The following is a 14781-nucleotide window of genomic DNA, read 5'->3' on the forward strand; positions in this document are numbered from 1 at the left end:
ACAACTTACTTTTTATGAAAAGTAAGTTGGCATCAGGATCGAATTCGCATTTACCATCGAAGCTGCTTTTATAAAACTTCCCAACAAATTGTATTTAAGAACTAACTTGTGTAAAGCTTAAACAACTGGCGTCTCCAAAGAGCAACTTGCATTTATCGATAACAATTTATGTTTATGATAATTAGTGGGAACCTTATTTGATAAAACCTCATCCAATCAAGGTAAATCTCATTATACGTATATCAAGATTAAGTAGCTTTTACATAGATAAACTACTTATGTTCATGAAAAACAACTAATATTTACCTTGATGAATGTTGTATGCAATAAAATAGATGATGGTACCAATAATAACTGCACTATCCTACCTAAAATATTTCATTTTCCTTTTGGAAAATGAAGATTTACTGAAAATGACATTTCACTTTTGACTAATGTGATTTACAAAGTTGAAAGCTTTTGATTTACTACCTAGAGTTAATGACCTCATGTTGTGGTGAGGCCACCTCACTACACAAGGCCCCACCCCAAGCACTGCAAAAAAATGGACAAAGATGATCAAACTTTTTCGTCACGAATCATTTGTTATGTTTACTCTGTTACGCTTATATATAAAAAGAAAAATTTTTTTTTTTTTATTTGGTATGCTTTGGTACCAAAGGCCACGAAAAACTAAAGGCGTCCAGTGATAGCATTTGTAGCGTTTGAAAACCAAAGGAGCTATGCCAGAGACGAGTTTGAACTTCCAGCCATGTAAGAGGAGCAATGCTGAAGAAAAGTCTTCATATTGCACGAGAGAGAGAGAGAAGAAAAGCCTATTACCGAAGGGGAAAAAAACAGAAAGAGAAATTGTAAGATAGTCCGAGTTTTATTGGGCCAGTGGAGAGAGAGAGTTGTTGATTGGGCCGTTCGCCTTACCAAGGGCTTTGGTGAAAGCTGGGCTGAGTTCCAACGGTAATTTTCCAATGATTAAGGGTGGGCCGGGTTAAGTCCGGACAATTTTGTGCGGGGGGGTTCGAACAATGTACACATGTTCTCGAGCTAAAGAGCTCTAGCCAGACACGTTGTTTCCCGTCAGGTTGAGTCATATATTTGCAATTAGTAGGGTTGTGCAATAAGATCGCTTTTACTTGGGAATCAAATTGGATCGCTTCGAAATCCGGTTCACAATTCCGAATTAGAATAGTTGGGAACCAATTCGGCTCTCAATTCCAAGTGAAGAACCACCTAAAAGCCGAACCGGTTTCATAAGGCTTAAAAATTCTAATTTTTTTTTCTTAGCATCTTTTTCTCTATTATCTCCAAGACTCCCCTACCTCATTTAGGCAATTCACGCCTCTCTCTCTCTCGGAAGTCACCCTTCTCCTATCACTCATTTAAGCCGCGCAAGTCTTGCTTGTTGTTGAGGGTTTTGGACTTTTTTTTGTTTGTATTTGTACATGATTAGCTATTTCTCTCATGGATTGCTACTTTTGGCGGATAAGAGATTTTTGGTTTCCATCTTTTATTTTAAATTGTTTTGTTGCTCATATTATTTTGTTGTAAAAAATGAAACCAAAAAAAAAAAATAATAATAAGTTCTTAAGTAGACCTTTGGCTGGTAGTTCCTTGGCCACAGAATAACTTATGCAGCACCTAGTGAGTCGAGAACATCAGGCTAACCTTTCTTGTATAATTGTTTCTAAGAATAGCATGGCAAATAGTATTCTTATGTCGGATTGTACCACACCTAGTTTAACTCAGTTATCCAGTTTCTTGAGCGAGACACATGGAACACTTTAGGTACAACAACTAATTTTGACTTGTCATAACCTCATTGGGAAAATGGCATTAGCTCCCAATTAATTTGGGCACCGGAGGCCAACTCTATCTTCAAAGCTCCGTAAATATATAACCATTTTATCTTAAAATTTCTAGCACAAACGCATTGACGCAACTATCATCCCCTCTGCATCATTCACTCTTTATTGCATTGATACCAAACTCCACTCATAAGGGTGCGATAATACGGGAGAATCGCAGTTCGTAATACTAGGTTCCGGAGTGAATTCTAAGGTAACTAGAGTGAGTTCCAAATTTCCATAATCGGTAATAAAAGAGTAGATTTTTGGTTTCAAGTTTAGAGCCCACCTATACCGAAACTTATTATTCTTAGCAATTAGTTAAAGGTTTTTGAGTGTTAAATGAAAACAAATGAGCTACAACTATATTTTTGTAGAAAGTTGAAAAAGAAGCCCCTTAACAGACAGACCCTTTTGGATTTAGCAAAAAGATAAAGAAGATGTTTTAAAGATGTCATCTTCCCCTAGGACGTAATTTCCTTTCTTACCGAGAGAAATGGGCTTCTACGTTAGTTGAATGACGAGATGCGTACAAAAAGACGATCTGGAGATTCGTATCTCGAGGAGATTTGTAAATTGATATGTCAAATTTTTGTTTAATCCATAAATATGTTCAGCTGACTAATTATATATAGGCGCAACACGTTACTTTTGACAAGAACTTTGTCTTCAACAGAACACGAAGATCAAAAACTCTAAAATCTACATTTATCATCGATCTTATGTATCGAACCATTAAAAACTCACAGCACATGCCCCGCTCCAGACGCATCCTACTTTCATGTCCCATTCCAGAGATCAGACCCATATTTCCATCTTCCAATTGGGATCAAACGACAATGGACTCTAATCAAAGCGTTTGCTACCGGGTCAATTTTTGGCGGAGCATAATTAAGTTCGAAAGTACCTGCGGCCATTGGGACATTAGTTTAGACCGGAAAAGGACAAGGTATCCATCGAATGACGCATGCATAGTTTCAGCCACAAGTCACGGAGGATGGACGGGTGGGGGGGACACTGTCAATTCGCGGTTGACCGAGGAAGGAGCTGTGGCCCCCCTCTCGAGCAGCGCGCAGGCCGCTCTCCCTGTCCCTCCTCCTCCTCCTCCTCTTCCTCCCCTCTTTCCTCGCATTTTCGACTGTTTCCGAAGCTCCTTTCTGGTCTCGAGTCCATCTCAAGGCCCGAGCACCGTCCTGTTTTTTCCAGATGGCCGACGGTGCTAAGCAGCCGTGATTGGAAGGATGTACTTTTTGTAACCTGTGGTAAACTCTTGTGCCGGGCTAGAAAGGTAAGCGAAATTGACCGTCTCTCTCCTTACGGTGGCTGGAAAAAAGAACGAGAATAGAAATGAAATTTCCGGAATTCCCTGGCTTTGGCAAATCGCCCCCCTGAAGTGTACTCTGTCTCGATTTGCCGCCGGCACCAGCGAACGCGTTTGTCTCGAATGGTGGTCGAGTGCAAGTTGCGTGGTCCGGCCAATATTTTGGATACAGATGAGCTGGGTAGAGACGTTTTGTGGCGAGACAATTATGTCCGATGTTAGGGACAGCATCGAGATAAAGCGAAAATGATATCGCACGAGGGGTAGTTTTAGAAATTTCCCAGGAAGGAAGAAAAGTTTTTCCCCATCGAGTATCATCACCAAATAACTTAACGGGCTCTTTAACATTAAGCAATGATTACAGCTTATTTGAGATTAGAAAGAGATTCCCCCCCAGAAAAAAAGGATCATCACTAGATTTTACCAATATATCATCTATCCAGTGAATCGATCTTCGTTTCATGAAATCATCATTTTCATCTTTTAGAAAGCAATTAGGGTAGTCTAGTAAGATAAGTCCAAATAAATAAAAGTTTCACTGCTTCCTGCCTTCCAATTGAAAAGAAGAAGAGCCTGCTAGTGACCCAGAACATTTCTTCTGCTAAATGAAATCCGAATGGCGAGTTAGGAAGAAAGCCTAATCAATGCCCGCAGGTGACAATTTCACACAAATAAGAAGTATCCAATTCAAAAAATTTAACATCCCTTTTTCCCTTCGTTTCTCTACTTTCTCTCTTCTCCTCTCTCTCTCTCCTTCTGCGCATTGCGTGACATGGTAGCTGCTACTACCACATTGTTGTCATGACCGGTTACAATACTATTGCCACCACGGTAGACTTCTTTTCCCTGAGCAAGAAGTAAGGAAAGATTGACTTGTCATCTTATATTGGACTTGATGAGATCTAACCTATTCACGTGGCTTATTAGGTCAATTATTTAATATATAAATATGCCCAATTTATATTATATATAATGAGCAATATGTTTATGACATCCAATTAGATATCTAGAATTCATATCTTAAATTCTGATAGAAGGTTGAGATTTGGCAGCTCTAGTGTTGGTCCCATCACTTTTTTTATAAAATATTTTTTTTCGATGGAGAATTTACGCATTCCATTATCACGCTTTTGCTTTTTCAAAAAAATCAAAGGGAGAAAAAAATATAGATCCATCACAATTATCATAGAGAAGAGTGGTAAAAATTCACATTCACAGAAAAACATCTTCTCTCTCGTTTGATAATTTATAGCTTCCTTTGAGTCGGGTACATTGTATTTATTAATTTAACATGATGTTTATGTGATCAAAAGATCTTATTATTCTAACATCTTAGACCAATTCTTGTCTTTGCTCAGCAACGTCGCCACCATCAACCAGCATCAACGAAGTGAAGTTACCGGGCTAATTGCCTCTGCTCGTGGATGAAGCAACGGCAGAGAGGAATTCGTGGCTTCAACCTTGCATCGCGAGGAAGGAGGACCACCTAGCCAAAAAGAAGACAAAATCCGAAAGGATGACCGTATAGTACCAAAGTCAATGCGAGTCAAACAGTTGCTAAACAGAGAGCCCTGCGCACGAGCACGAAAATCGAGATGCAAAATTTCCCCAATACCAAAGAAGTAAATTGACGCGAGGTGGGGATGCGCCGCGAGGCAGAGAGAGCCTTGAAACCATCCGTCAAAATTTTCAAATAAAGTAAATTCGTCATTTTCTAAAAATCAAATTTTTTTCTCGTGTGTGTGTGTGGTATGTGTAAATTACTATATTAAAAGCCAAGCTATTATTTAAAACGAAATCCAATTCAGATAAATAAGGATACTTCGAATTATTATTTGAGATAATATTTATTTCAATATCTTATTTAAAAGATGACGACATTTCAAACTCGAAGTCCTCATTTAAAATTTGTGTTATAATCAATAGTAATTTACAAAAAAAAAAAGCTCCCTCAAGGAGACGTAAACTGAAATTAAACCATAGCGCCACGGACAGAAGGAAAAAGAAAGAGAGACCCATGTGTGAAATTTTTTATCGTCCCGGCCGAACTCGAGAGTCGAGACCACTGCGAGCCTGGCAGTCTGCGAGGCGTAGGTCTCCTCCTCCTCGTCCTAGTCCAATGTCCGCCATTTTTCTCGAGCTCTTTTGTCCTCACGTCGCCTCTTTTCACGTGACTCTCTCTCTCTCTCTCTCTCTCTCTCTCTCACATCTTCTCGAGACTTTGCGCAGACTCCAAGAACCTACACACTCTCTCTCTCTCTCTCTAGAAAGAGATGCAGGTCTTCTCTCCACCAGTTTGACCCCCCCTTTAGCAACAACACCCACTTCTCATTCTCTTCACTCCCATTCTCTCCGCCATCCACCATGCCTCCTCCCCTCCCGCTCCTCCGCCTCGCCGCCGCCGTCGCCGTCGCCGCCGCCGCCGTGCTGACCCTCGCCCCCGGCCCCGCCTTCTCCCACCCCTGCTCCGCCCCGCCCCGCGGCCCCTGCCCGCCCTTCCCCTCCTCCTCCGCCCCTCCCTACCCCTTCTCCGCCTCCCCGGCTGCGGCCACCCTCCTTCCAGATCCGCTGCGCCTCCCCCTACTCCCTCCTCTCCATCAACGGCCTCTCCTTCTCCCTCCGCCGCTACGACCCCAACTCCTCCTCCCTCACCCTCTCCCCTCGGCCCGCGCCCCCGCCCTCCTCCCTCGACGACTGCTCCTCGTCGCCGCCGCCGCCCGGGTCCTCCGCCATCCCGAACCGCACCATCTCGCTCTCCGGATCCCCGTTCCGCGTCTCCGACTCTTCCTGCTCGCGCCTCTCCGTGCTCCGCCCCTGCTCGCCGCCGAACCTCCCCAATTGCAGCCGCTGCCCGTGGGAGTGTAAGCTCATCAAGAGCCCCGTCCATCTGCTCAGCGACTGCGGGCCCAATGCGCACCGTTTCAGCTCCGAGCAGGGTTGTCAAGCTGACGTTCTTGGCTATCTCGATAATGTCTTGAATTATGGGATCGTGGTCGAGTTCGACTTGACTCAGGACTCCTACTTCGCGAGCTGCGGGGCTTGTCGGGCCGATGGCGGTGTCTGCGGCTTCAAGTCCAACGACCCGGGAAAGCAGTTCATCTGCTTCGGCGCGCAGTCCCGGATCTCGCCGCCGTGGATCCGGGGCGGCGACCCGAACCACGTTGCTGCGATGGGGCTCATCTTCGCCTTGACGTGCCTGCTGCTTCTCTTTTCGGTGATCGTCGCGATCTTTCGGTCGAGGCGGTTCGGGGCCTCCTCTTCCTCGGAGGAAGATCCGACCGTCGTCTTCCTCCGCCGCCACCGCTCGGCGAGCCTCCTCCCGCCGGTCTTCACTTATGAGGAGCTCGAGGAATCCACAGACCGGTTCGACCCGAGACGGAAGATTGGCGACGGCGGGTTCGGGTCGGTTTTCCTGGGGAGGCTACGAGACGGGCGGACCGTCGCCGTCAAGCACCTGCACAAGCATCACAATGCGGCGGCGGCGGCGCGCGCGTTCTCCACCAAGTTGTTCTGCAACGAGATCTTGATACTGTCGTCCATCGACCATCCGAATCTCGTCAAGCTCCACGGGTACTGCTCCGACCCGAGAGGACTCCTCTTGGTCTACGACTATGTCCCCAACGGGACTCTCGCCGACCACCTCCACGGTTCCAAGAGCTCGCGAAGGAAAGGCTCGCTGACGTGGCCGGTGAGGCTTGACATGGCGCTGCAGATCGCCACGGCCATCGAGTACCTGCACTTCTCGGTGACTCCGCCGATCGTGCACAGAGACGTAACGTCGTCGAACATTTTCGTCGAGAAGGACATGAGGATCAAAGTCGGTGACTTTGGGCTCTCGAGGCTGTTGGTGTTCGACAGGACGGGGAACCCATCATCGACGACCGGTTCGGAGTACATATGGACCGGTCCTCAGGGGACGCCGGGCTACTTGGATCCGGACTACCACCGGTCGTTCCGGCTGACGGACAAGAGCGACGTGTATAGCTTCGGGGTGGTGCTGCTGGAGCTGGTGTCGGGGATGAAGGCGGTGGATCAGGAGAGGGCCAAGGCGGAGGTGGGGCTGGCCGACCTGGTGGTGTCGCGGATACAGACGGGGATGCTCCACCAGGTGGTGGATCCCGCGATGGCGGTTGGCGGCGGCGGCGAGGCGGCGATGGAGGAGGGTGTCTCCGCGGTGGCCGAGCTGGCATTCCGGTGCGTCGCCGCGGACAAGGACGACCGGCCCGACGCGCGGGAGGTGGTGGCGGAGCTCAGGCGTATCCGGGGGCGCGTGCGCGGCGGGGCGGCGCGGGGTGGGCCCGCTTTAAATGTCGCAGCGGCGGTGGTCCCTGCGAACGTGGCAAGGGAGTGAACTGGGGGGGTATTTTCGTAATATTGTGGAGAATTATTTGGAGGCAACGAATTTAAGAAATGGGGTAAGCATGTGGGGAAGAAGTTTGACTGGCGATTGCGTGATGTTGATGAGGTTGTCGTCAGAAGGGAGGGAGTGAGTGTTCATTTCCGGAGGCAGGTTCATCGTGGTGTTGATGGATTTTTTTGTCTTCCTTCGTGACACGCCTCTGTCCTGTTGTGTTCTGTTCTTCTTTTGGCTTTTTGCACGCAGATTTTTTGAACCCTCCTGAGATTTTGATTGGCTCTGTGTTTTGCCGCCCAAAAGACAAGGAGATGAGAGAGAGAGAGAGAGAGAGCCATGCTTGTCATTAATACTTAATGAATGCAGATATGATCATGGTCATCAATGTAAATATTGATTTCGGCCGTGTTGGTTTCCTCTGTTTTTGCTCATTAGAATTGTCGATGCCTTTTATAACATCGTTTTCCTGCTCGTCCTTATCAAGGATTCATGAGTAGTTTCCCCTTTTCTTGCAAGAAAGTCAAAAGGGAAAAAGCTAAAGAGATGCTTTCCAATGATAATGTTGTTGTCCAGTAAACTTTTGGGTTTACACCAACTGCATTCATATTATTACAGGGAAAAAGAGAAGGACAATGCCGGTAACGTTGCAAGCTACTTGAAATATGCACTTTCCAGGGCTCGGAGCTTCTCGCTCATGGCTGCGGCTTCTGGTTTGCCCATCAGCTTGTAGCCTCTTTCCTGAAATGAGATCCAATAAATGCCGAAAAGTTATGAGGTGCATGAGATGGTCTCGACGAGAGTGTTCTTATCAAGGTCGAGTGCAGTACCTGCAGGTGCCACAAGAAAGGAGCACCCTCCCTTTTCTTAATCCGCTCCTCAATTGCTTCGATCGCTGCATCATTCAGATTTCAGAATCAGAAAAAAAAACCCACATGATGTTTGGACTGCAAATAAGCAAGTGAATGATATACCTTTTGTAGCTTGTCCAGTACATAGTAGCATAATGAACCAGACTTCATTAAAAACATCGAGCTGCTCATCTGATGCCCCGATCATCTAGCATATAACAAAAGCGTATTAGTCGATCCTCAGTGCAGTAGTCTACACAAGCTGACGGTTCATAAGAGTACCTTGCAGTTATTGGCATCAAAATCTGGACCCAGCACTTTCAATGCTTGTTCGTACTTACCTCTCCCATAATCAAACATAGCTTCTGCAAGCTGAAAGCAGTGGAAATAATGGATATTCAAATTCAAATAAAGCAATCTTTTTGATGGTACAAGAAAAATGAAAGGACACTTATGCGGAACCAATAACAGAATAAACGATGCCTTGAAGTAGGTCTGGTTGATGAGTGGAAATAGCCGATCAAATCAAGTGTTCAAACTCATGCATACCTCTAGATTAGAAAAGTTGTTGGTGATAATAATTAAAAAAAAAAAAAAAAAGTGTGATTCTATAGAATGCATGATCAAGTGACATGAAGTTTAAAAGTATTTTTAACAGCCCTAGAAGAGAGTAGAAGTCTAATTCTCCTAAAAAATAAAGTTGCCATGCATAGAAGAGTAGAGTAGTATTCAACAAACCAGGATCCCCCTATGCATAAATGATTGCTTCTTCTTGCTCATCTTAGAAAGTCTACATCAACAAATAAATTATGATAAGCAAATAGCTGCTGTGAAATAGAAGTGTGGTTGCACGAAGGAAAATCCTCGTCACCTGGATTTCAGGCCATTGAATAGTTCTTCTGCTTTAGAAAGTTCTCCCGAGTATGCCAAGGCCCATAAAATCAACAAATCAAGATGCCATTCGATGTACCAAGTCTTCTGAACAATTTAACAAAATTTCTTATATAACCTAACTATGAAGATCGTGAATTATGATATGGAAAAGAATGTTCAAGTGATTTCATAAGTTATTCAGACATAATAGATTCCCACTTATGTAACACCGTATTTATCTATAAAGAAGCAGTCCTGCAAACCCTTTTTTCTTTTTTTCTTTTTTTTTTTTTTTTTTTTTTTTTTTTTTTGGGGGCGGGGGGTGGGGTTTTGGTCATAAAAGGAGAAGAAAATTCAGCATAAAAAAAAAGGGACCAATTAAAGGCACATATATTGTTGCCCATGTGTCAGTTTACTTTACTTCCACGAGGATTGTCTCTGTCAAACACTTAAGACAATTACACTCATTCACAAAAGCCAGCAACAATCAGAAAATGCCCCATAGAACAACATAATTTCAAGCTACTAATATGAGCATCTGCTAACTGATGCAAACCACCATGCAGCCATCTGATGTCAATACTAGTCTAGGCATACGGTATTGGCAATGCACATGTAGGCCATTCATATGAAGGATCAAAGCAGATCATAGTGCAAATTTGAAGGAAAAAACCTGATGTACTCACAGCAGGCTTGTACAAGGCAAATGAGAGGTTTTCGATTCACCATTAATAAAACAATATTTTCTGTAATAACAACCAATTCTTCAACAGTTCTAGATGTCGAAATAATTCAGCCAAATCCAATAGGAGGCAAAAGGAAAGAAATGGGAATGAAAGAAAAGACCATACATTTGATCCCCCCTAAAAAATTCTCAAATAGAGGAAAAGGAAGAGAAAGCAGAAGAGGGAGTGAGAGCAGCAAGTATTCTCTTTCTGCACTCAAAGATGCTAAGGGTTAGCAATCTTGGAGGGTGTTGCTCACATTGCTCCTTTTCCATGGCAAAACAAGCAAAATATGGTTTTCACATCATTGCTGTATAATTCTGATATGTATATACATCTTTCTTTATAGATGAGGTACTGATAGGATAAATTAGCAATCGGTATTGCGCTTTATTATGGTAATTCAGTCTAATCGGGCACTAAATTCTTGGACAACAAGGGAACGATATAACTCACTTGATCTGTCAAACGGCTGACTAAAACTTTTAGGCGCTCCTCATAGACATTTATGTGACCACGCACGTGAAGCCGCAACAGCAGACCTAGAGCATTTAAGTACACCTAGATCCACAGTATACCCGGTCAATTCATAGTCAAGATGATCAATGCACCAAATCAATTAAGAGAATAGATATTGACCTCAGCAGGCACAGCATCAGGTCTTTCCACTTCCTTCCATATACAATTATCATATATATCAAGGACGTTTTTGATAGGAGAATGACCTTCCAAGTAGCAGAGTGCTACATGCCACCAATTGTGAGTTAACCTGAAAATGGAAAGTAACATTATAAACAAGAATATTGGAATTTATCATAATTCTCATTGATCGATACTCATACATGAATGATGAACAAGAGCTCCATGATGGTGAACATGCTTCCATGAAATCTACCGCTTCTTTAAAATGACACTCATACTGGAAAACATGGCACAACTGCACAGGGACATAGACAATATCAGTTTGAACTAATACATCAAGAAAAGAAGTAGTTGCCATATTTGATGCCTACAAAACTACTTGCTGTATAAGGAGGCAATTGTTCAAAAAACCATTAGCTGAAAATAAACTCAAGGATTTATCACAGATTCTAATTGTTAAGCAGAGAAGGAGTATGTTATCATACTCACGGCATGCTGTGCCCAACAATCTTCATTGTTTATCTCAAAACCCTTTTTTGCCGCTTTCTCAGCTTCAGCCATTCGACCAAGCTCCAGTAAAGGAAAAGCAAGCATCCCATATACGTAATTTTCTTGTTGATTCTCTGGTAGAACCTGTTGAGTTACATAAATTATCATATCAACAACAAAGGATGTGATTATAGGCAAAATGAAAAGAATGATGACCAATCAAATGCTTTGCTTGTTCAAGAAAAATAACAGCTACAGTTCTGGCACAGAAAAATAATGATGTTAACACGTTTCTATGAATCTTGGAATGACCGACAAAAAAAAAAAAAACTTTGACAGAGGATCGGCACTCTATTTATTTCTACATCTTCATACATGTCTTCTGCTTTGACTATTTGTGTCCTTGCTGGACTAGTATTAGCTAGTATTGTGCCAACCAAAGTCGTTTTCTTTTACTAATGCAACTTCAACTTCAAGCCAAAGAAGAAGAAAGATAGAGAACCAGCAACCTGTTCAACAAGATTCAGGGAAAGATCTGCTCGACCCATGTAGAAGCATAATATTTGAGCCCTCTTCAAAGATACCAAATCTTTAGGGAAATCTTTTAAGAGCTGCAGAAAATGAAAGAGAAGATGTTACATCTGGACTTTGGAGCCACACCAAATACCTAAATGTATGAAAACTGGAGCTTGTTTTAAGTATCAAGACCACTTGCAGTAAGGAATAAACTCACATGATATATCTTGTTTAGGCAATTATTTCATCAACATCTTTGGTGCGTGTGTCTACACACACACACCCACCCACACACACACACACACACACAGTATATTTCTTATTTATATGGCTTGGCTCATTAGATCTTCATTGGATCAAATTTCTCCATAAGCACTGCTCATATAAACAAGTTGCAAAGCAAAGGCGAGGAAACATCTAAGGAGGTTTTTATTCTCCTTCAATGAGCATTCCATACATGATCCTTTTGGCTAATTATATGACTCAACTCTAACATAATTACCCTTATATATCTGGCTCTGTTAGGTACTTGAATATTCCTCAACTATTTTGGTCCATTTACGGTCAATGCTTCTTGTCAATATAGTAGTTGAATAATCCCAACATATTACATAAGGCAGAGATTGTATAACTGTTCAATTTTCTGCAATTTTTTCCATTTCTCTGTGTAAATAACCAAATATTAGTTCACAATCACTAACATCTTCACCATCCAGAGTAAGGATGAGATGAACAACACCATGCATTGATAGGTTGAGAGGTCCCACACTGACTAACATGAGATCTTTTGACCAACATAATTATCCCGCATACCATGCTATTATGAGTTACAAAAGGACATGAAACCCATTTCGACAAGACAAAACAAACTTCATAATGCAATTGTCTGAATGGTAAACTAAGTCGTTAGAATGAAGGCATTTCCTCACTAGCAAGATAAGCAATTAAAAGACCAACAAAGACAACGCTGCATTTACAACGAACCACTATCGACGACATAAATCCATACTAAAGAAACTGAGAAATATTTTTCCCACTAAAAAGAAAAGAAAGAACTCAAAAAACCTTTTGATGCAGCTCGAAAGCAGCCTCGTCGTCTCTGTTATCTGAAATCAAACTGCTGACGGCATTGAAAACTGCTTTTTCATATGGCGTAGCTTGTTCCTGCCCAACGGCAAATTTATTAACAAATTAAAAGTCTAAACTTTCCGCTAACCCCCGTCGGAATTCAAGATAACAAGAGAGAAAAGACGAAGAAGAAGAAGAAGAAGAAGAGGAAGAAGAAGAGAACCTCACCAAACGAGACTTAGCAGCTTGAAAACACGAAGGCGAACGAGAAGGATCGGCAGAACAGAGATAATGAGCAGCCAAAATGTTAGCTAAAACGCAATCCCCATCACGGTCCACCGCCTCAAGAATCACCGATCTCTTCCTACCGTAGCTCAACACCTTCGGGGAACCCAAAAAAAACCTCGCATCAGAATTACGTCAAACACACGGCGTGCATCAAGAAAGAGAACCCGGAGACGCGAACCTGCCCGTAATAGGCGTTGATGGCGGAGACGCAGTCGTCCGACGAGGTGTTGACTCCGTATCCCCACGCGTCGAATTTCACGCCTTCTCCACCCATTCGTCGCCTCGACTCCTCCTCCTCCTCCTCCTCGTGCTCTCCTCCTCCTGCCCGATTCCTATCGGCGAATGGCCTCGTCGCCGGCAGGCGCGTGGGACCCGCGACGTGAGCTCGTGGAGAAGGAAGACGGGAGAGGAGGGAATCCCGGGACGAAGGGAATCGGTCCAAGCGTGTCGGATTCTTCTTCGATAAAAAGCTGCTCGCCTTATCTCTCTGGAATTCGACAGAGCCGTCTTCGGAATCATTGGAGTTGAGTAGGATTATCGCATAATGTGCTGGAAACGTACGTGTCAAGCCTCAACGAGATTTCGTCGATTACTACAGGGGCCATTTGTCGGTTTCAGCTTGGCTCTCTATCCCGAAAGCATCGCTTCTATGTGCTTTTGGATATTAGCATTTTAGATTGATGATTGTTTATTAATTACGGTAATAAGCTAGTTTACTTATCTGGGCTAGGTAATATGATAGTTTGGTCTATTCATTTTAGGAACGATGGCTACGCAACGGTTGCGATTTCTGAATTTTTAATATATTCAATGTGATTCTTAAATTATATATATATATATATATATATATATATATATATATATATATATATATATATATAAATGCAATTTTATGTAGAGTCACACAAGACTAGTATATTCAAGAGATTTATAATTGAATGATGAAGTTTGTATTTCTTTCCCTTTTATATACCTTTGTGAGAAATGCTGGCTGCTTTTTTTGCCGTTGCATAGCATTCGATTAGAGGTTGCACGTCCTCTGGCAATATTCCAAGCTATAAAATATAGGATTTTACTCATTAAGTGTCTTAGAGGCATTGATTGAACAACTAACCAGGGTAAGTCAAACTATTTTCTTGCTATGCATCATTACGGGATACTACTTAGAAAAATTGAGAAATTCCAAATTTAGTACTAATAATGAGTACCTATGACCGTAAAATATATTTCACACGATGCATGGCTTATTAAATTATATTTTCAAATGCTTCAAGAGCTTATCCTTTATTGAGGTTCACGGGTCATGATCATTAGCATTAGAACTAAAACTTACATGCTTCGAGAGTAATAAATTGAGGGGAGCTCATTGGCAGATTTTTTTTTATAAAATTATTATTACTATTTTAATTACAGGAGAAGACCTTGACGATGGAGGAGGAGGAAAAAGGAGGAGATAGAGAAGATGCCTTGTGTAATTACTAGTACAACTAAGAAAAATTAAGATATTTTGAATTTAGTACTAATAATGAGTATCCATGACCCTAAAATATGTTTCATGATGCATGACTTATTAAATTATATTTTACATGTTTTGAGAGCTTGTCATTAAATGAGGTTCACGGGTCATGATCATTAGTGTTGGAATTATAATTTACGTGCTTCAAATGCAATGAATCGAGGGGAGCTCACTGGCAGATTTTTTTTACAGGAGAAGACCTTGACAAAGGAGGAGGAGAAAAAAGGAGGAGATACCTTGTATAATTACGAGATACTATTTAGAAAAATTGAGATATTCCAAATTTAGTACCCACAATGA

The 14781-nt window shown here is 42.5% G+C and overlaps 2 protein-coding genes across 2 annotated transcripts; one reads left to right on the top strand and one right to left on the bottom strand.

The window, feature by feature from the left end:
* Nucleotides 1-5595: 5595 nt before the first annotated feature.
* On the top strand, nucleotides 5596-7935 carry LOC104435645 (LEAF RUST 10 DISEASE-RESISTANCE LOCUS RECEPTOR-LIKE PROTEIN KINASE-like 1.5). The gene has a single exon (XM_010048354.3). It carries the CDS (start codon nucleotides 6332-6334, stop codon nucleotides 7511-7513), a length of 1182 nt encoding a protein of 393 aa, XP_010046656.2. The 5' UTR covers nucleotides 5596-6331; the 3' UTR covers nucleotides 7514-7935.
* A 109-nt stretch (nucleotides 7936-8044) lies between these two features.
* On the bottom strand, nucleotides 8045-13565 carry LOC104433592 (tetratricopeptide repeat protein 38). The gene is made up of 14 exons (XM_010046392.3): nucleotides 13144-13565; nucleotides 12906-13058; nucleotides 12675-12773; nucleotides 11603-11704; nucleotides 11094-11237; nucleotides 10805-10899; nucleotides 10602-10731; nucleotides 10419-10523; nucleotides 9236-9342; nucleotides 9103-9154; nucleotides 8647-8736; nucleotides 8488-8572; nucleotides 8344-8408; nucleotides 8045-8254 (listed from the first exon to the last, which is right to left on the bottom strand). Exons 1-14 carry the CDS (start codon nucleotides 13237-13239, stop codon nucleotides 8168-8170), a joined length of 1410 nt encoding a protein of 469 aa, XP_010044694.2. The 5' UTR covers nucleotides 13240-13565; the 3' UTR covers nucleotides 8045-8167.
* Between the last annotated feature and the right edge of the window lie 1216 nt (nucleotides 13566-14781).

This window comes from Eucalyptus grandis, chromosome 2 (genome assembly GCF_016545825.1).
Source record: "Eucalyptus grandis isolate ANBG69807.140 chromosome 2, ASM1654582v1, whole genome shotgun sequence".
Lineage (NCBI taxonomy): Eukaryota > Viridiplantae > Streptophyta > Magnoliopsida > Myrtales > Myrtaceae > Eucalyptus > Eucalyptus grandis.

Coding starts and splice junctions, on each gene's coding strand:
- LOC104435645 (XM_010048354.3), top strand. CDS start 6,332: ATGGGGCTCATCTTCGCCTTGACGTGCCTGCTGCTTCTCTTTTCGGTG.
- LOC104433592 (XM_010046392.3), bottom strand. CDS start 13,239: ATGGGTGGAGAAGGCGTGAAATTCGACGCGTGGGGATACGGAGTCAAC. Junction 10,900..11,093: donor ATTGTTGGGCACAGCATGCC/GTGAGTATGATA, acceptor GTCCCTGTGCAG/TTGTGCCATGTTTTCCAGTA. Junction 8,573..8,646: donor TTGATGCCAATAACTGCAAG/GTACTCTTATGA, acceptor GTTATATGCTAG/ATGATCGGGGCATCAGATGA.